The sequence below is a fragment of the Blennius ocellaris genome (genome assembly GCF_963422515.1).
Source record: "Blennius ocellaris genome assembly, chromosome: 8".
In the NCBI taxonomy this organism is placed as follows: domain Eukaryota; kingdom Metazoa; phylum Chordata; class Actinopteri; order Blenniiformes; family Blenniidae; genus Blennius; species Blennius ocellaris.
The window spans coordinates 20250588-20272921 of record NC_137657.1 but is presented as its reverse complement, the minus strand read 5'-3'; the positions used below and the strand labels follow the sequence as shown (position 1 = coordinate 20272921).

The 22334-nt window shown below is 43.6% G+C and overlaps 1 protein-coding gene across 2 annotated transcripts in view; it reads left to right on the top strand.

Annotated features, from left to right (window-relative positions):
• Positions 1-22334, top strand: part of ptprub (protein tyrosine phosphatase receptor type Ub) — a 177188-nt gene that overhangs the window by 138963 nt on the left and 15891 nt on the right. For both annotated transcript variants that reach the window (XM_080501174.1, XM_080501173.1), the window contains 7 exons: positions 57-244; positions 11268-11340; positions 11464-11540; positions 15921-15957; positions 16891-16988; positions 20591-20707; positions 21734-21888. In XM_080501174.1, the coding sequence (XP_080357300.1) occupies positions 57-244; positions 11268-11340; positions 11464-11540; positions 15921-15957; positions 16891-16988; positions 20591-20707; positions 21734-21888 (745 nt within the window). The remainder of the gene's footprint in view (positions 1-56; positions 245-11267; positions 11341-11463; positions 11541-15920; positions 15958-16890; positions 16989-20590; positions 20708-21733; positions 21889-22334) is intronic.

Below are 22334 nucleotides of genomic sequence, written 5' to 3'. Positions count from 1 at the left end.
GTTACGGCTGAATTTTTCAGTGTCAGATTCTCACTGAAACTGTGTGTGTGGTTCAGGTGATGCTCGGAGCTCAGTGAATGAGGCCAGCAGCCTGCTCGGAGGCTCCCCGAGGCACCAGTGTGGACGTAAAGGTTCTCCATACCACACGGGGCAACTCCACCCTGCTGTCCGAGTGGCCGACCTCCTCCAGCATATCAACCAGATGAAGACTGCTGAGGGCTACGGCTTCAAACAGGAGTATGAGGTGAAAACACATGATTACACTCTTTTCCTAAACTCTGACATCATAAGACATCGCAGCATGACGGTCGACGCTGGGCTGCTGCTGTTTATATTGCTGCTGCCTTCCACATATGACAGCGTGAATTCAAAGAACAGTGTTTTTAAAAAGGTTTGCATTCAAACAATTGTGTTCTTAAGAAGCAACTTCCTTTTTTAAATAGAGCAGGATGTTACTGTAATTAGGCCATTCGCTCTTAACATATAACAAGTAAGAGAACCAGAGGCAAGGACACGAACAGCAGTGATATACATAATTCAGCAACACAGTTGGAGGATTTTTTTCAGCTCTTACTTTGATTCTTATTTTTTTCCATTTATGTATTTTTTCCCCCCATTTAATTCCGTCATACAGAGTGTTGGACTGTTCTCACCTCAGTCTTACAAGAGAAAATACTTCCTTTATGTATTTTTTTTACAATGAAGCAACAAGCTTATTGTCCTTTCTCATGGTTTTCTCCCATTTTAGATTTACATGACATTACATTCTATTACATTGGCGAATTGAGGAAATCTAAAGTATGGATGACAAATCTGCTGTTGTGACATTAAAATGATAAATTGAAATATACAAATGTATAAGGATGCATGTTTTTGAGATGATGCTGTTGTTTATGCTGTTTATCAAATATGTGCTTACTTTTGTCAGGACAAATATTGACAATTGGACTAGACAGGATGTTCAACAAAATTCTGTCCAAATGAAACATTATCTTTCTTCTTCCAGTGAAGGTAATTGTTATTTTGGCCTGCAGTTCCACCCAGTGTTGGTGACAAGTGGTCAGAAATGTTCATACATTTCTTTGTGGTACAATTCAGCCATTTGCACAGGATGAACAAACAAACACTGGAAACAGGAGCAGCTTAATATTAATTTAATTTAATATACTTGCTTGGAGATCAGTGTGGTGACGTCTTCCAAAAACGTAGCTTTTCCTTTAAATCTTAACGAATAATGAAACTCTTACTCAGAGACACAATGCGTGCTTAACTTAATTCTGTCTTGTATTCCCTTTTTGTTATTGAAGTATTTCACAAGGCCGCAGTGTCTTCAAAAAAGTAGTGAGGTTTACAAAACCTCTTAACTTTACCTTTTGTGCAGAAAACTTCAAGTTACCTTCAAGTGCATGTAGCTTACTCAATGTTTCTAATGTTTTGTTTTGTTTTTTATACCGAGGTTGCCTGTGCAACTGAGTGCTCGTGGTGAAAAGGTCGCTTAGTTTCTAAAGTTTATGAGTAGTTGCTGTGAAAAATGCTGAATCTGTGGTGACAAACGGACCTGGTGTGGAAAACGTGTGAAACGCCTCTGAAGCGTCATTGAAAAGAATACAGAAACATTAAGACTTTGACTATGTGAGTTCCAAGTTCGTATCGTAGAAGTTGTTGCTTAAATAGAAGCGAACATCACAAATCCACGCATTTACACATGCATCCATTATTACAGTAGAAGCCTACAGTAAAGGTTTTCCATGTACCTCTATGACCGGATAAAATCTTTGTGTCTCAAGCATGCTCAATCTACCCCGATTCCTCCCTTTGCAAGCGTGACTGTTCTTAATTATAAGCTTTGTTGCTGCTGCAGCAGAGACGGTAAAGATGTGAGTTTATATACCTGGTGGAATATCCATCCATCCATCCATCCATTGGCTACCGCTTTATCCGGGGCCGGGTCGCGGAGGCAGCAGTCTGAGCAGAGTTGCCCAGACTTCCCTCGCCCCAGACACTTCCTCCAGCTCCTCCGGTGGCACCCCAAGGCGTTCCCAGGCCAGCCGAGAGACATAGTCCCTCCAGCGTGTCCTGGGTCTGCCCCGAGGCCTCCTACCGGAGGGACATGCCCGAAACACCTCCCTCGGGAGGCGTCCGGGGGGCATCCGAAATAGATGCCCGAGCCACCTCAGCTGGCTCCTCTCGATGTGGAGGAGCAGCGGCTCTACTCCGAGCTCCTCCCTGGTGACTGAGCTCCTCACCCTATCTCTAAGGGTACGCCCAGCCACCCTACGGAGGAAGCTCATTTCAGCCGCTTGTATCCGAGATCTCGTTCTTTCGGTCATGACCCATAGTTCATGACCATAGGTGAGGGTAGGAACGAAGATCGACCGGTAAATCGAGAGCTTCGCTTTTTGGCTCAGCTCCTTCTTCACCACGACGGACCGATACAACGTCCGCATGACTGCAGACGCTGCACCGATCCGCCTGTCGATCTCACGCTCCATCTTTCCCCCACTCGTGAACAAGACCCCAAGATACTTAAACTCCTCCACTTGGGACAAGGGCACTCCACCGACCTGGAGGGGGCAAGCCACCTTTTTCCGGTCGAGAACCATGGCCTTGGATTTAGAGGTGCTGATCCTCATCCCAGCTGCTTCACACTCGGCTGCGAACCGTGTCAGTGCACGCTGGAGATCCAGGCTTGATGGGGCCAACAGAACCACATCATCCGCAAATAGCAGAGATGAGATTCTGTGGTCCCCAAACCGGACCCCCTCTGGCCCCCGGCTGTGCCTAGAAATTCTGTCCATATATATGATGAACAGAACCGGTGACAAAGGACACCCCTGCCGGAGGCCAACGTGCACAGGAAACAGGTCCGACTTACTGCCGGCAATGCGAACCAGACTCCTGCTCCGGGAATACAAGGACCGAACAGCCCTCAACAAGGGACCCCGGACTCCGTACTCCCGGAGCACCCCCCACAGGACATCTCGGGGGACGCGGTCGAACGCCTTCTCCAGATCCACAAAACACATGTGGACTGGTTGGGCGAACTCCCACGAACCCTCAAGCACCTGGTGGAGGGTATAGAGCTGGTCCAGTGTTCCACGACCAGGACGAAAACCGCATTGTTCCTCTTGGATCCGAGGTTCGACTAACGGCCGGACCCTCCTCTCCAGTACCCTGGAATAGACTTTCCCGGGGAGGCTGAGGAGTGTGATCCCTCTGTAGTTGGAACACACCCTCCGATCCCCCTTCTTAAAGAGAGGGACCACCACCCCGGTCTGCCAGTCCAGAGGTACTGTCCCTGCCCGCCACGGAGGTACTGTCCCTGCCCGCCACGCGATGTTGCAGAGACGAGTCAGCCACGACAGTCCCTGCACATCCAGAGACTTAAGGAACTCTGGGCGAATCTCATCCACTCCCGGTGCCTTGCCACCGAGGAGCTTCACAACAACCTCGGTGACTTCAGCTTGGGAAATGGACGAGTCCACCTCTGAGAACCCAGTCTCTGCTTCCTCAATGGAAGACGTGGTGGTGGGATTGAGGAGGTCCTCGAAGTATTCCTTCCACCGCCCAACAATGTCCCCAGTTGAGGTCAACAGCTCCCCACTTCCACTGTAAACAGTGTTGGTGGAGAACTGCTTCCCCCGCCTGAGGCGCCGGACGGTTTGCCAGAATTTCCTCGAGGCCGACCGAAAGTCCTCCTCCATGGCCTCTCCGAACTCCTCCCAGACCCGAGTTTTTGCCTCCACCACAGCCCGGGCTGCGGCTCGCTTGGCCTGCCGGTACCTGTCGATTGCCTCGGGAGTCCTATGAGCTAACAGTGCCCGGTAGGACTCCTTCTTCAGCTTGACGGCATCCCTTACTTCCGGTGTCCACCACCGGGTTCGGGGATTGCCGCCACGACAGGCGCCAGAGACCCTGCGGCCACAGCTCCGAGCAGCAGCTTCGACAATGGAAGTTGAGAACATGGTCCACTCGGACTCAATGTCTCCAACCTCCCTCGGGATCTGTGAGAAGCTCTCCCGGAGGTGGGAGTTGAAGGCTGCGCGGACGGAAGGCTCGGCCAGATGTTCCCAGCAGACCCTCACAACACGTTTGGGCCTGCCGAGTCTATCCGGCCTCCTCCCAGTCCAGCGCATCCAACTCACCACCAGGTGGTGATCAGTTGACAGCTCTGCCCCTCTCTTTACCCGAGTGTCCAAGACACGCGGCCAGAGATCAGATGACACGACCACAAAGTCTATCATTGACCTCCGGCCTAGGGTGTCCTGGTGCCATGTGCACTTATGGACACCCCTGTGCTCGAACATGGTGTTCGTTATGGACAAGCTGTGACTGGCACAGAAGTCCAATAACAGAACACCACTCGGGTTCAGATCGGGGAGGCCGTTCCTCCCAATCACCCCCTTCCAAGTCTCGCTGTCATTGCCCACGTGGGCGTTGAAGTCCCCCAGGAGAACAATGGAGTCCCCAGTTGGGGCACTATCCAGCACCCCTCCCAGGGACTCCAAGAAGGTTGGGTACTCTGAACTGCTGTTCGGTGCATAGGCCGAAACAACAGTCAGAGACCTGTCCCCTACTTGTAGGCGTAGGGACGCAACCCTCTCGTTCACTGGGGTGAACTCCAACACATGGCGGCTGAGCTGTGGGGCAATAAGCAAGCCCACTCCAGCCCGCCGCCTTACACCGCGGGCAACTCCAGAGAAGTGGAGTATCCAGCCCCTGTCGAGGAGCTGGGTTCCAGAGTCCAAGCTGTGAGTGGAGGTGAGCCCGACTATATCTAGCCGGTATCTCTCAACCTCCCTCACAAGCTCGGGCTCCTTCCCCCCCAGCGAGGTCACATTCCATGTCCCAAAAGCCAGAGTCCGTGTCCGGGGATCGGGTCGTCGAGGCCCCTGCCGTCGACTGCCACCCAATCCACATTGCACCCGACCCCTACGGCAGCCTCTGTGGGTGGTGGGTCCACAGGAGGATGAGGAAGAGGGGCCCGCGTCGTCCCTTCGGGCTGAGCCCGGCCAAGTCCCGCGGGCAAGAACGCGGCCACCAGGCGCTCGCGTGCGAGCCTCCACCCCGGGCCTGGCTCCAGGGTGTGGCCCCGGCTGCGCCAAACCGGGCGACGTCACCTTTTTCCTCGTGAGTGTGTCCATGGGGTCTTGTGAACTGCTTTTAGTCTGACCCGTCGCCTCGGACCTGTTTGCCTTGGGAGACCCTACTGGGGGGGCAAGCCCCCCGGCAACATAGCTCCGAGGGTCATTCGGGTGCTCAAACTCCCCCACCACGATAAGGTTGCAGTTCAAGGGGGAGCCTGGTGGAATATGAGAAATAATAATAATAATATTAACAGCAATAAAGCAGATTCTGTCCTGGCTGAGAGCAGCGGTTCAGCCACTGTGACTGTGGTGTGTAAAAACAAATGATGAAGGTCAGCTTCTGATGTATTAATAAAGTGCTGTAAATTGAATCATTTGTTTATGTTTCTTGGGTGCCAGTCAGTGGTAAGATGGCCCGTGTACATGTTGTGGAAAGCTGTGAGCTTTGAAGCATCTTGTTAACCAGAAATTCTCGTGAGAGGAGTGGGTGGGCATCAATCTTCCATCATATAGGCACCTTCTTTGCCACCCTCTGAAATTAATTACCAAGGTTAAAAAGGCATCTGGATCACATGCGTGTGAATAAATCATCCTCATTTGGGCCTGTCTAAGACTTTTGTTGAGACGGCCGGCCTGATGAGGTCAACCATCGCTCGTTCTACTCACTGAGTCCACTACTAACAGATTACAGCATGAAGAAGAGTGGGCCGTCTTGGACAAAAAATTAAAGGTGCAGACGGGAAATTATGTGCACACACAGGTCCTTCAAATATTTTGTCAACCGTCGTGGTAACTATGTCAGTATTTACATCCCCCCTGATATTGAAAAGAAACTCTCTTAGAGTGATAGGGACATAAATAATACCTGTTACACATTACCTTGAAGAAATGCTTGTACCATTAGTGTTTTCCTCTTGATGTAGGCTCCAGGCTGTCTCAGTTTCTCGCGCTGGTTCTGAAATGTGGAACAGTACAGGATTGACATTATTGAGGTGAGAAGTTGGAATACGTCTAACAGCAGAGGTGTGGTGAAGCTCCACCAGAATTCAATGTAAGATTTTTAAAGCCAAACTGACAACACATTGATCCTGATAATAGGCATTGCACATGTGTCCACGGCTTGTTTCAGCTCATTCACAGCTTCTTCTCAGAGCTCCATAGTTGTCCAGATACCCCTTAGAAGCACATTAGTAAGCAACAAGTGTCATTTTGTCTGGTTTCTTTTTTACAGCTCTCTGGAATATGAGAATAAAAGCCACATCAGTCTTTGAACAAAGATAAACTACTTTGCTGTTTGAGGAATTCTTCACTTATACATGTCAAATCATGTGCCCTCAGATCAAAATTGACAATAACTGTTTGTCACCACTTTGTGGAGATTTTTCATTTTTGAACATTCTTTTGGTTAAAGTTCAGAGGTATTGTGACCAGACATTATTCCATCTATATAAAGACACTAAGAAGAGAAGAATTGATATGATAACTTTCTACAGTTTCATGCCAGAATAGTTTGAATGTTTGTCAGAAAAAGATTCTTGTCAGTCCTTCCTACTCCTTTGTGCCCATAATTTAACAAAAAGCTGCATGTTTTTCACTGGCAGGGTGCCATAACAAAGCATCCTAACAATGTGGGAGCAAACATTTATTGCTTTTTGTTGCAGTCTCTAATTTAACTATATATGCGAATCTGGATAGATTTTTATGTTAACTGCAGCCAAGCTGGTTGGTAGAGGCATGAGTGTTAAGCTGTAATACTTTTTATTTAATTTTTTTGTTTCTACAGTCGTGAACCGTGGGAGTTTAGTCCTTGATTGAACCATAAGACATGTTCTTTTGCTTATTCCCCTCCTGCTGCTGCACTGGACTGCTATCCCTCGTTATGTGAGTCAGGGTACATAATGAAGGCCCCAGATCTCTGGATACGTCTCCCCAGTGGAACGATTGTGGCTGAGAGTTGAACTCAAACCCTGGGGAGAAGTCCATCTCTGTCACCCGTGGCCTGTGGCATTCATGAAGAAGAGAAAACATCTTTTGTCTTTGGTTCATGGTTTCCCCCTATGAAACTCTGCTTGTACAATCATTAAACTGTCCCTCACGGGCAAAACACACTCCACTCAAAAAATCAATACGCACCTCTTTGTGTTTTTTATTTTTTTCTCTCTCTCTGTGCTAGAGTATGTGTTTTGATGGAGTGTCTCTCTCTATTATGAAGGAAAATGATGAGGAGTATCGTATTACGTTCCCTCGGCAGGTATAGGGTTTTTTTTTTTTTTATTTCCCAGAGGGATACCTGTGCTCTGTAAAAAACATTGATCAAGAATTTACAGGGAGTTGTAAAGGGGCTTCATATGTGAGGCAGCCGCTGTCACTGCAGTCGTATTCCCACTGCAGAACCTGACGAGTAAACAACAACCCAACTTTACGGTCGAGCTTGAAACTTTCATCAGGCCACTTTCCACCTTAAGGCTGAATTTGTAGAGGATGAAGTACCTGGTGAACACTGATTCATTGTTTGGTTATAGCACACGATACTCAATTACTGTGGTCAAGGAAAGAAACATCAACTGGCAAAGGTACTCATATTTGTACTCGAACTACAAACAATAATGTCAAAAAGATTCAATTATGTCCTTTACTCAAGTAAAAGTACAAAAGCACGGGTTCTTAAATGTATCCAAGTCTGGAAGTAAAAAGTAACAATGGTGTTACAGCCTAAATGATGCACACAGTTTGGTGCATCAAGGATTCACCAGCCTAACAAAACAACATTATTAAACTTGTATCTTTGAGTCACAACAAAAATCTCATTTTGAGGTGGTGCAGTGGTTAGTATTCTTGCCTCTTCTGTTTGAGTCCAGTTTGGACTTTGTGGCCTCAGAGGTTGGAAACTTGGGTTTTTTTTCTGAGTACATGGGAGAAGAGTGCACTTTTGGACAATTGGTGATTGTGTGTGATTGTCTTTATTCGTGTAAATAGGACAGCTTTAAATATTTGACAATAATTGTTATCCATAGAGGTTGAAACAATCAACAAAGTGGTTCTGAAGTAACGTTAAGTGTTTGTACTTTGTTCTCTGAAGATCAAATGTCTTCTTGCTTGAAGATCCAAACGTTCATTTAGGGCACGTCAGGCACCTGACTCGATTCGATTTTATCCGCAACCGGGGTGATTTATTAACATCATCACAGAGAAACTTAAAATTAATTAGCAGCATAAAAACTACAGGGGTAGAAATTATATGTTGAAAAGAGCAGGTACTGAGTGAACCTGAGAGAGAGTGAGGAGAACACAAATTATATTGAAATAATGATCATGCTGCTGGAACATGTTTTTAAAAAATGAACATTTACAGATTGGATTACACTTAAATGTGTCATGATTTCCTTCATTCATTTTATGTGATCTCCTCGACCTGCCCAGTCCATTGATCGGTGCCACTTAAGGATCCGAATCAATTCTTCTCTGCTGTGTTGTTTTACTTCCCATCAATGTACTGCCCGTTTCTCACCACTTCTGTTGTGTTTTTTCCCCCTTTGCGATTCTCTCTTCTCTCTTGAGGAGCGAGCAGACGAGTGGAGGCAGCAGAGCAACAAAGCAAACTCAGAGGTCTCGTGTCAGATAATATAGAGAGAGCAAGAAAAGGAGGGAAGAGGTGGACAGGGAGAGAGGTGATGAAGAGAATTTGTTGAAGGAGGTACAAGAGATTCAGAAGGGAAATGGAGGAGTGCATGGAGAAAAAAAAAAGAAGAAAAAGTGAGGAGGAGGGTCTAATCCCACACAGGATTTGGCTGGTTTTTGCTTCTCTGTGGGGGGAACTGCGTTGTAATCCTCTGCTCAGCATGCAGACTTGGGCAGAATTTCACCAAATTCCCCCAGTTCCTGAGAACCACTGGGGGTAGATTTCTGTGGCTGTATGCATGTGTGTGTGTGTGTGTGTTTGTAGGCTGAGCTGAAGGGGTTGTTTGGAGGCTTTAATTTGGCCTCAAATTGACTTGCGACAACTTGTGAGAGTAAACGATTGCTTGTGCATCCACGGCGATAGGCAGATGGTGGCAGATTGAGATGATGTGCTGCGATAAAGCTAAATTGACATCCTTGGTGCAGGTGGTAGACACTTCATCCGTTTTGTGTGTTCTTCACTTTCATCTCACTGTGCAGTACATAGGAACATTCATTCACATAAAGAGCAATAAACATGTTTACAGCCTGAAACATTTGTAATTTTGGAAGCTGTGAGAAACTGTAAAAAGAGTCTTAATGACCATAAAGTTGTGGTCAACCCAGGAAGGGCTGTGATAAATCTTTCCTTCGGTCTACATATCCCCCTTTGTGCCTAATTATTTCTACTGCGTGGTGATTAAAACTACTACAGTCCGGACAAATTACAAAATATGGAATATAAATGTCTTTTGAAAAGAAAAGCAAATATACCATCACTCACGCATTCAGAGGGAAAGTTTGCCTATTAACTTTAAACTTAGAGCAACTTTTTCTAACAATAGCTGCTAGTGAGAGGCTTTGAGTTAAATGAAATTGTAAGTTTAGCTGAAACTTTATTGAGGTGTGAGATTTTATTTTGTCTGCATGTTTGTCTAAAATGCAACATCAGAATGAGCTGCTGTTTAAGAAAACCCCAAAAACATCTGATCATCTTATAAGGAGCTATTTATTCATATATCGGCATTTGTGTACGCACACTTGTCCAGAGGCATTGGCAGAATACTCATCAGCTGACAGATTCAAGGACACCCACATCTCTTGATGTTTGCAAGTTTAAACCAAATAAAATGAAAGAATGATTCGTAAATTATAATAAATAAAAAAAATCATTAACTGTGTTAAAGTTAATCTGTCTTTTGAACTATAAATTTGTTCAAAGTTTTTTTTTCCCCTGTGTTTTTTCTCGGTTTGCAGAATATAACTTTACTGAAATGTGCTCATGAAATTAAATGTATTTTAATGAAATGTGATCAAAAGCTGGAGCATAAAGACTGGACACAAAAAGGCTTCTGTTTTTTTATTTATTTTTTATGATATTTTTCCGCCAATGTTTGGCTTCACTGTAATATTTTGGCAAAGCAGAGTTTATAATAGAGGTCCATAGATTTTTCTACAGAGCTCCGAGGGAGAGAATGAATGTTTTTGGCCAGTTCTGGTCATTTTTTGTCTATATCTGAAAGAGAAATTTTAATGTTGAGTGGTATTGCTTGTATCTGTTGTCTAATGTTATCACCACCTGTCTGTTTAGTTAAGAGTTCAGCAGGAGCGCCCTTCATCTGTGTTGGACTGAATGCACCGCAGTACATGTTGCATTATTCAGGCAGCCATTTTACCAGCTCAAACTCACCCATTGCTTATAAAGTGTTTAAATGTGTCAACATAGCAGCAGCAGGAATGTATCTGTTGTTCAGGTGAGACCTTTGCTGCATTTAGGATTCAACTGAACTCCAAGCAGAGTTTTGTGGAAGCAGAGTGACGCCTGCTATTCAGATTGACTCAGGACACACATGGTTTACATTGGAAACATTTACAGTTCCCGGACTGAAGTAATGCCATGCTGACACCAGGGATTTTTTTTTAATTGGACCAAGCCTGACAAGTGTGAGCGTTAAAGGAAGGCAACATAACGGCAGCAACACGCACACGAGCACGCACAAATATAATGGCAGTTACTGGTTGTTGGGTTCACCATTGTGATCTTACAATATCACATCAACTCTGACAAAATTGAATCCTGAGGGGATTTGATGGGATTTATTTCTTGATACTGTCAAAAGTTAAACCCAGTGAAATTTTTCAGGTGCTGAGGGCTTAAACAGAAATAGCTTCAACCAGGAGTTCGTGACTCATGAGGGGTCTGTGAGCAGAGAATGCGCCTCTGATACTCCTGGCGCTGTTTTGTGTAATTACATATCATACATAAAGCACCAACCCTCTCGCTATGAGGCAGTGGCTTTTGATCTCAGCCCTCAGCGCGTGTGAGAGGCGTGCTGATTGATCTTTCGCTAACCATGAAACATGGTTTTATTTTCTTTCTTTGTATTTTATAAACAAAGAAAAGAAATAGAAAAGATGCACCGAAACTGTGATTGTGTTTATCTTTGGATTTCTGAATGGTTCATACAGAGAAATCTAGGTCCTGAAATGTGCAACAGGTATTTTTTTCCCCCATCTCTGCAGAGCTTCTTTGATGGCTGGGATTGCACAAAGAAGAAGGACAAAACCAAAAGCAGGCATGACACCTTGCTGGGATGTAAGTAATCATCAAACATTTAATCCTTTGGGGGAAAAAAAAAGAAAACCCAACAATGTACAAAGTGCTGTGACTGGCTTGTATTTGAACCTCCCCATGCTCTTCTCTTTTCATCTGTCTCAGATGACCGCCACAGAGTGAAGCTCCACCCGCTCCTGGGAGACCCCAACTCTGACTACATTAACGCAAACTACATTGATGTAAGTCTAATCTTGTTTTTCCTGCTTCTGTTCGATAGGGGACACAAATAGCCTCCGCCAAGTCTCTATCTCTCACACCCCGCAGAGCCACAGTCCATCTCTCATTCCTGTAAGCCCACCAGTCTGCTGCCCCACTTTCACCTGGAAGCTTTCATCCAATCAGACACCCTTCCCGGCAGTGTTTCGCCAGATGTCATGGTTGTCAGTTTTGCTCTGGATCCCTGACCTCAACTACCACTGCTATCACTTTCATTAAAACTGAGTGGAATGAATGCATACAATGCCTCTGCAGACGGGATGAACCTTTGTGTAAGAAGCTCCAAATCCTCCCAAATTAAATAGACATCATTGACATTATTCAATCCCTGGATGGGCAGGGAGGAGATGATCCGCTCCACGGTTCACATTAACACATGCAGCGCCGCAGTAGCATTCTCACTGATCATACAAAATACATGTACATGTTGCAGATGTGTCTCACACGGTTCCATTCATGCGTGTTCTCATTCATAAAATCAATTGGAGACTGTGTTTTCTTAAGAAATAACAACGGCCTGTTCAGATGCTACCGGAGGCATCAGAGAACGTGTTCGACCAGGATTACAGAACATACAAAAACAGACCCGAGCAGTCTGTGTTTGGCTTCTCCTGTGAATTATATGTCAGTTGTGCAGTTCATTTGAGTGATGTTGAGGGAACTCTGGCAGCCTGATATGATTTCTTTGTCTCACAAGATTTATTTTGCATGTCTCTCAGTGGAAAGGCTGTAAAGTAAATGCAGCAGTGTGATGTTGAGGCAGCCTGATGCACTCTCACTTCTGTTTGAGGTCGATAAGAGGTTGGAAGACCCGGTTTTGTCATTTAAAACAAAAATGTTTTAATAAGATATCATATTGAGATTTTTTTTTTTTTTTCAGAAAAGCAAAAAATACACATGTGGACCAGATTTTTGGGTGATTCATCATTTTGGCCGAATTAACATTCCAATTTTTGACATAGAAGAGTTTGTTTCCCCTCTATTTTTTATTTCGCTACAGAGAGAAAGAGACCAGTTGCTTTTAGAGGCCTCATTACAATGAAAGGGCATTGAAATCGTGGCCGGCTGCTGGGCTGTAGTTTAGCTGAGGGTCTCCATTAGTGGGTAGGGCACCGTAGTGCAGACATCAGAGGGAAAACACTACTCACCAGCCACTACAGTGTCAGTGATGTTACTCTCTGACAAGCCTGACCTGGCACGTTGAATTGTAACTACTTAGCCACAGCGGAGCACATTTTGGACAGCCTGTGATTATTTCACCAGAGGTTAAATGGAAAAGTTTTTCCTCCCATTGGATTCGTATTGCGCTTCTACAGCGAAGCGGAGAAGGACAAACCTCTTTATTTCCTTTTGCCCCCCTCACTTATTGCGTAGTTATTTGCTTTCTTGCAGGCATGACTCATGACTCATACTCACACCTTTTACTGATGGACAGCAAATAGCTGGTTATTTGCATGTGAAATATTGTCCTGGTCTTCCTGATCAGAGCAAGTCATCAAAACGTACACACAGACCTGTCCCACCATTAATGTGTTTGACTCAAATGTGTATAGAATTAGCAGGACATCTTAGCAGTGTTGAATTAAGCGATCCAAATAGAAAAAATGGCGGTAGTAGCTGGGTGCAGCAATCAGTTCTGTGTGTGAAAGTGGATCAGAGGGCGTTCTCTTATTAGCACAGTGGAGACTTGCAATATGAATTTTAGATCTTAAAGTGTTTGATCTGACTGAAGTGTCAACTCAACATTGCAGCATTTTCTCTTTTCGAAGCTCAAGAAAAAACACTGTTGTTGACATTTTCAAACCTCATCATTCGCACAACAAAGTGGAATTGAAAGTTGTGCTGTACCCAAGTGGATTTCTGACAGACAATTACATTTAACTTTTACACCTGTTGCCAACCATGTCTGTTTGGAGTCAACCAGTTGCGATACATTTAGTAATACCAACTGTTGGTGGCTCAAATGAGATCTCGGCAGTGTGGGAAATTGCCTCAAGTATTTCTCAGTCGAAGTTGGTTTTAAAGCATGGGTGCAACTTGATCACCTGAATGAAAAATCTGCTGGGGGTATCAGCTTTTTCAGTACATTTATGAGCTAGAGACAAACATTGTGAACATGAAAAATACATTTTAAGAGTTTTGAGTTTGAAGGCTCAGCTCGAGGGTACTGGCTGGTGGTGATATCAGCAACAACTGATGTAACAACCCCTGATATTATTGCTAACTTTCAGTGATTAAGATGTTTTTTGGGCAATGTAAGTTTTGACTTTGGAAAGAAAGTGGTATTTAAAAAAATAAACAACTTCTGTCTTTGATTGATACTAAATTGTTTGCGTTTGATTGCAGCCTGAGTTTTTCTCTTTATTATGATAAAGGCAGTGGGCCATTTTTTTCAGGACATGAAAAGGATGCTGGCATAATTATTAGCCTTATATAAGTGTGAGACACAGTAAATAAAACTTTCATGCAATTCAAAATTTTAAGCAGAAAGATACCAGTGGATGAGATTTGATCAGGAACCAATGGCCTCAGGACATAAATTCACAAAGTACATACAGTCTATTAGTACACACAAGCATGTACGCACACTCACACACACACTAACGCACACCAGCACCTACCTCTCTGTAACCTAAACTCATCAAGCTTCTTTCATTAACTAGCCTATATGTCTTCTTTTTCTACCCCCTACCCCACTTCCTCGACCTTGGACCCTGTAGATTCGGATTAACAGGGAAGTAAGTACTTAACTGCTCGTTCTTCTGCCTGTCATCGCACTATTTTTGCTGCCCCTGACCCCCCCACCCCCTCCCCCTCTTTTCTTTCCACTGTCCTCTATCCACAAATGCTCAAAGGTCAGAGTTTCAGGTTTGTGCTTGTTTGACAAATCAACAAAGGAAAAGAAAAGAAAAACGTGGCATTTTAGTCAATGACTTGAGGCGTGTCCTGCCCTGATAGACGACCCCGCTGTCCTTGATAGTTTCCACGTGTGGCAAAGAATCAGGAAGTTTTGTTGCTCCAGCAAGCAGTTTTAAGTGGATGAGTGGTGGCACTGATGTCCTGCTGATAGAGTTTGGCCGGAGCCTGAGGAATTGTGGATAGCAGGCCTCACAGCGCTGGTCATCCATCTCCATTTCAAACATGTCGAGCAATCTGTCGGTAACACGGACGGCATGCGAGGGGGGGACGGCGAATGCAAAAAGATAAACATGTTTATGGATGTGAATTGCTCTGTCGTGCTGATTTGGTGAGAGCCGGTGGGCTCGAGAGTCTATTCAGCTTATCCCAGACCTGCCTTCGTACACTCCACACAGACATGTAAGCCATGAAATTGCAGAGCCAATTATCCTTCCAGCTGCTCCTCAACTAACAATAAGCAGCGACATCAGTACAGCTTCCTACGTGATATTTCTATAGAAATAAACAGTTATTTTCTTTACCTTGAAAAACCAGCTTGGAAGTACACATTTTCAAAAAGGCTTCCTTTGAACAGTTTGCTCATCTTGAAACAGTTTAGGCTTAAAATCAGGTGGTCTTTCTTGTGTTTACTCCCTGTGAGGTTACGCTGGTGACATCATATTGTTCATTCATTCTCACCCCATACTCACAGTCTGAAAATGTCTGTCATTTATATCAAAGGTTGTCACATCCTTTGATATACAGCTTCTCCGTACATGGATATGCTCTCACCATCAAAGGCTGTTTATGTTGGTGTCATGCATTCATGCAAAACCTTTGTCAGGCTTTCTTCCGCGTGTTTGACTTGTGGAAAACCTCACATGGACGTTTTCTGACAAACAAATGCTGTTTTTTTTTTTTTTAATCATCCCAGGTGTCGCACATATTGCATCCTCGATGAAAATGTATTTGTTTTTATGAGACAGCAATGTGAAAGAATGAGGAATAAATAAATCGGACAACTGAAATAAAAAAAAAAAAGTGCCTTGAGTTACTTTATTCTGTTTTTATTAAACTGTCACAAGGACTCAGGCATTATTCACTCAGCGAGCCCTATGTACTACAGCAGATCACTCTCTCTTGAGATTTATCAGCATCTCGTTAGGAAGCAGCATTTTCCATGTGTTGCCTTCAACTGCTCCAGACTCTCTGGAGTCTCTGGAGTCACTCGGGGCAGAGATGTGGTAGGGAGCCATCGAAAGGTTAGACAGGAAAAAAAAAAAAAATTTTTTTTTTTTTTTAGTTGCAGAGTGGGTCAGTAGGAGAGCAGAGTGCGGTGAAGAAGGGGAGGAAAGAGGATGAGAAAGAAAGAGACACCCTCCTGTACAGCTGTGCCTGAGGCACAGATGGCTTACTCAGCATGTCATCCCTCTTCTCTCTTTCAGGGCTACCATCGATCCAACCACTTCATCGCCACTCAGGGTGAGTCTCCCAGCAAGGCTAGTGTGTGTGTGCGTGCGTGCGTGCTATGGTCACGGTGTAATAAATTGAAGATAATCCAACCAATGAGCCCTCTCATAGACAGTCGCCGGCCTCAACTTTATCTGAAATTTGGGATTCCACTGTAGACCCTGAAAGGTTGCGTTGGTGATGTCACTGAATTAACCATGAGCAGTGCTGAATAATTAAACTCAATAATTATACTGTCTCAGTCTCTGTGACAAGTGGAGCGATGTGCTCATTGTCACAGGGAGGAGTTTTACTTCACTCTCTGTGACTCAAACATAAGGGTGTGTGTGTGTGTGTGTGTGTGTGTGTGTGTGTGTGTGTGTGTGTGTGTGTGTGTGTGTGTGTGTGTGTGTGTGTGTGTGTGTGTGTGTGTGTGTGTGTGTGTGTGTGTGTGTGTGTGTGTGTGTGTGAGCGCAAGTCACTCGGGGTCTCCTCCTCTACTTGTCTTGCACGTGCACCACCACTCCCCTCCTGTTAGAAAGACACAGTGAGGCAGATGAAACTTGCAAGAAAGAAAGAAAAAAAAAAAAGAGATGTCAGCTGAGATGTTTTGCTTCTCTGAGTGCTTTGTTTCCTACGTGATCCTCGTTTTAAAGCTGGATCTTGCTGCTTAAACGTCTCCGCCTCAGATGACATTGAGTGACTAGTGGTCCCCCGGGCTTTCATCAGCTACTGCTGTTATTTCGTGCCCCCCACCACCACCTCCTTTCCCTTCTGCCTGCCTGGAATCCCCAATAACTTTATTGATGGCACAATCTTGGGAGATCAGTAACCTGCCATCTGAGGAGGGACACTTGGGCTGCAATAATACTTCACAACAGAAAGAAGTCCCTTATTGAAGGTGCAGGCTTTGATACTGGAACTTTTTTCTCTCTCTTTCTGTCATTTCCTCCCTTTTCTCCCCAGGACCCAAGCAAGAGACTTTGTATGATTTTTGGAGAATGGTGTGGCAGGAGAACTGTTTCAGCATCGTTATGATCACTAAGCTGGTGGAGGTTGGCAGGGTAAGTTACGTGCTCTCTTTTCTCCCCTCCTGTCAGCGTTTAGTTTTCAGAGTAGCGCCTCATTCATCATTTATGGGAACAGTTTGGCGTCCAGATGAAAGACTTTCACAGGCTTTAATGTCACTGGATCTTTGCTCTACATGTAATCTGCAGAGTGCAGTGCAGTGTTTGTTTTTGGTCATGAGGCACTTTTTTATTCTTGCAAATCACGAAACTAACTGTTAATGGAAGTGTCAGTCAGTCTGTGAAAATGCACTTTTTGTGAGAACCACATTAAAATATCGAAGCTCATCTCTCGTGTGCACACGAAAGTGACAGTTATCTGCTGCAGGCAGGAATTTAAAATAGTTCTTTGCCTGTAGGAACTTAAATTGAAATTAAGAAAATTGTCATGTTTGTGCTAATAAAAATGTATTCAACAAATGCAAACAACTGAATACTTCCAACATTTTACGACGACATCGGTCAGTATTGTAGTAACACTTTAGGTTTTTAAGACATTTTGCTATCTATCTATATTTCCCAAATTCCTCTTTGTGTTTAAACATACATTAAAATAAATTCAGATTGTAGCAAATGGATAAATGGATATAGAATATATAATATATAATATTTCAATTTAAAATGAGTACACAGGGAGAAACTACTTATTTTTGTTCGAACATGTTTTAAATAAAAGTCTTTTTTCAAATAGGCTGCATGCTTGATTAGCTGACTGATAGTGTTCATATTAACATTGATATCAGTTGACAAGAAATGTTTATAAATGATGGTCGACCAGCGTGCTCCCAAAGAAGAAACTAAACTATATAAAGCTGTGTATTATTTATTTATTTTTGTCTGACATCCACAATAACAAGGGTGTGGTTTCTAAGTCTAGTTTAATTTGAAGCACAATTTAAAAAATAAATATATATACTGTGGCGGTTGCTAGGAGCCAGGCCTCTCACCCAAAGGACTCTGGGTAGAGGGGCGGGGTTTGGGCTCTCCCGCGCTGGGGCTTTTGTGGGCTGTGCCAGTCCAGTTCTGTGTTCGCTACAATAAAGACGTCTTCCAAGATTCAGCTCTGCCTCATCCTTCGTCCTGCCACATTGGATCACGTCGGGGTCACCAATGTGGCAGGACGAAGGATGAGGCAGAGCTGAATCTTGGAACACGTCTTTATTGTAGCGAACACCGAACTGGACTGGCACAGCCCCACAAAAGCCCCAGCGCGGGAGAGCCCTAAACCCCTCTACCCAGAGTCCTTTGGGTGAGAGGCCTGGCTCCTAGCAACTGCCACAATATATATATATATATATATATATATATATATATATATATATATATATATATATATATATATATATATATATATATATATATATATATATATATATATATATATATATATATATATTGTGGCAGTATATATATATATATATATATATATATATATATATATATATATATATATATATATATATATATATATATATAGCATAGGGGTCTTTGACCTAAAAAATGTAAAAGAAAGTCTCGTTTCATCGTTTGAACTGTTGTTATGACAGTGTCATCTTAATATTTTGAATGGATTTTATACAAATATTAACTGATTGGATTATCTTCCCAATACACGATTGGTAGAGACACTTTTTTAAAGTTCAAGCTTGCTAAAAATATCCATGGTAATTAAATAATGAATGATAATAGACTGTGCTGGTCAAAGGACAACGTCCCTGAAAAAAATATCATGCCATGTCTTATTTTTAAAAAAGTACAACGTTCATGTAAACTGTAGCTTAGCTGGTTTTCTGAAGTGCAGAGACTCGAGGCAGGCAGCACCCACAATATCAGCGCCGCACTTTTTTATCAGTACTGGCTCTCCATCGTCTGCGCGTGTGGCTGCTACTATTTTTCCAACACCGGGCTAATTCTGCTGGCTGGCAGCTGGTGTCGGTATGTAAACGTAAACATGGATTGGGAGCACAGGCTGACTGAATGTGGAGCTGTGATTTGTTTCTAGAGTTGTAGGAGTAACAAGGCATTTACGGAGCATTTATGTGCAGACTGAGACTTTGTGTGTTGTTAGCAGTGTTTGCAAATGCATCTGATTCAACGATCTGTGGTATTTCTGTGGCAACGGAACATGAAAAATGTTTACAAAATACATTTTTATATATATACCCATGTTTTTTAAAGGATAAGCTGTTGTTTTTCAGATGTGAGAGCAGTGCGGCTCTATAGAAATTGACATCATTTTAATGATTGCCAAGTTCATAAAATGTGCTATAAAATACTTGTGGTGTATATAAAACATGTGGTGTGCCACATATGAAAGGCTGTTGTCCTTATGCAAATTATGTTGTAGCACCGTGATTTTCCACCTCACAAATTCAGGCGCTATGAATTGTACTCTACGTATCCTATCCTCTTCAGTGGAAGCAGGGGACGTATTACCTCTGTGTATGGTTGAAATTGCACCATTTTTTTTCCTGCATTAGCCCTTCATCCTGTATGATTCCCTATTCGTAGCATTCTGGCAACCATCAAACAAACAGGAAGTGGTGTATGTAGCTGAATCCACGTTATACTTTTGTTGCGTCCGGTGTTGTCAAGAAAAGATTGCAGCCCTCCTGTTCAATATTCCGCAAACTATTACGTGATTATTGTGCTTCTCTTCTTTTTGTCAGCAAATATAAAATATCTGCAAAGGAACAGGTTGTTTTTGTTCTTCTGCAGTGTTTGAAATCTCACCTCCACACTTTCATCTTATTAAATTTCAGGCCAATCTGTCTGTGCCATGTGAAAGCCACAAATGAATTACATATTGTTTGCTGTCATCACTTAATTTTGTATAATGATCTCTGAGGAAATATTTCTCTCATTTGCTTTCAAACCAATAGTTAAATTAAATCCTTTGAGATTTTCCTTTTTTAAAGAGTTATATCTTATTAAGTATCGAGGCAGGATTTAAAGCTTTAATTTCAGACTTGATGGAAAGGACTTTCAGTGCTTAGATGCCTAAAATTGGTGAAAGAACTGATTTTCTGGGGGGGGGGGGGGGGGTCGATTTATCCAAATGAACGTTAACTTAGTCCTGCCATCCATTATCCTCCTAATGTTCATAAGCAAAGATGTCAGCATCTCTTGTCCTTTGTGAAATGGGTGTACCTTGTAGCTCAGTGGCTGGACTGATGGCAGTAGTGGTGTTATCCATCCAATCACACTGTCATTTCCTTGAGTTAGCGCTGACGTTATCGATGTGAAGCCAACCGAGAATGGACAGTTGACAACATTCAATTTCAGATAAAAATTATAACTACAAACGTGGTCGATCCATCCGTCAGGGAGAAGACTAAAGTGAGGCAGGTGATTTCATGTGACCCACAGTGTAATTTATTAACACGATGGGTGGTAATATATGAACAACAGCTGAAAACTTGTGCCATAGAGTAAAGTGTATCCTGAAAAATTACGTTAAACCAGCATTCACTGCCGTGTTTGAACTAACTTGACATTCAGCTTCAGTAGTTCTCAATCAAACAGGCCGACTTGTGTTTACCCTTTCTCCAAGCTTGCGGGGGTGTTTAATTCTGCTGCTTTGGTCTCTATTTAAACAGGTGAAATGCTGTAAATACTGGCCCGATGACAGCGAGATGTACGGTGACATCAAAATTACTCTGCTCAAGACGGAGACGCTCGCTGAATACACAGTTCGCACTTTTGCCTTGGAGAGGGTGAGTTCACTTCAGATGTACGTCTTTCCTTTGCATGTTCATCTACAGTCTCACATTTGTTGTCTTGTGCTAAACGACCTCAGATTTGTCTCTTTCCGGCAACAATGGTCTACAACAGCTGCATGACTCTGAAACTGCATCTTCTTTTTCTGCTTTTTGCTCCATGTTTCATGTCGATTCACTGATGTGAACATATATTAGCCTTGTTACCTGCAAGAGCAAGTATTAAAATTAGAAGTAGCCCAGGAATAGAGGGGATTAGACACTTGACAGGACTTACTGCTGATGGGCATGAGGTCCACATGTTAAATTCAGAGGAATTAACACCAGTAGCTGTGCGAATGCCCCTGTCATTTCCTCAACATAGCTGTTACAGCGTTGTGCCCCTTGTGGCCTCCATGCTGTCAATCTCCTGCGGGATCTCTCATTGCGAGGGCTCAGAGCAACGCCGGAGTGACAGTGGCACAAACACGGCATTATCATCACACTGTCACATTTGCTCTCCATGGGCACACGCTGCTGCTTATTCAAATCGGCATGAATTTGTGAACTGGTGACAGCATGTTTTTCATAGGGCCTCTTTTTTTTTATTGCTTTCTTTTTTTGGGATTTCTGTCTTGAACAAATGTTTGCTTTGCGTCAGTTCACTTCTTCATTCCCATGTGGAGGAAGAAATTGCCGTACAACTGCAGCAGCCTCCCAGCACAGAGCAGAAACTCCCCCCAGCCTTCGCTGAGCTCCCCTGAGCCTCAGTAATTCCTCTCTGCGCGTCTGTCACAGCGCAGCCGCTATTAACATGTGGTGCCCAGAGGCCTCACTGTCCTCGAAGACCCAACAGCCCACGTAAATAATGTCCTGGTTGTCCTCACGCTGAACTGAAGTATTTGCCACATCTATCATGAATGAACCGCAGTACATCTCAGTGAAATCAGGGCCTGTGGCTTTCCAGGATTAGGGTTCAAGTCATTATGTAGGGTTTTTTTTAAGCGTCATGCCAAGGTGTACTATGTCTGTTTTTTTTTACAGAGAGGATACTCAACCAAGCACGAGGTGCGTCAGTTCCACTTTACGTCCTGGCCTGAACATGGCGTCCCCTACCACGCCACCGGACTACTGGCTTTTATACGAAGAGTGAAAGCCTCCACTCCTCCGGATGCGGGCCCAGTGGTGGTCCACTGCAGGTAGCCAAACTGAGCAAGCATTTTTACCTGTTAATAAACTAAACCAACAGCCACTCTGTATTCCAGTCAAGCTACAAAATTGAGTTGGCTGTTTATGAAACCTAGGACTGCAGTTGTCTTTACTGTATTAAATGCAGTGGTATGTATTTACTCTAAAAACACCACGACATCCTGTCCTCAAAGGCTAAGGGACATATTCCGCAGCCCAAAAATCTTTCTCCACCATTCCACTAGCAGTAGTTCATAGGTATTTATTTAAATAAGACACAAAGTCATTGCAAAATAAAATGTCAAATAAATACACAAAGATCTATCATGAAAGCAGCCATCTTTCAAAGAAAAGTACAGTACAGTACTGTGTTTTTACACAGTTTTGGTATTCATGTGCTGAAAAATTTAACCAGAAATTAAATGAAACTACAATATGAATGTGTTGGTAAAATGAA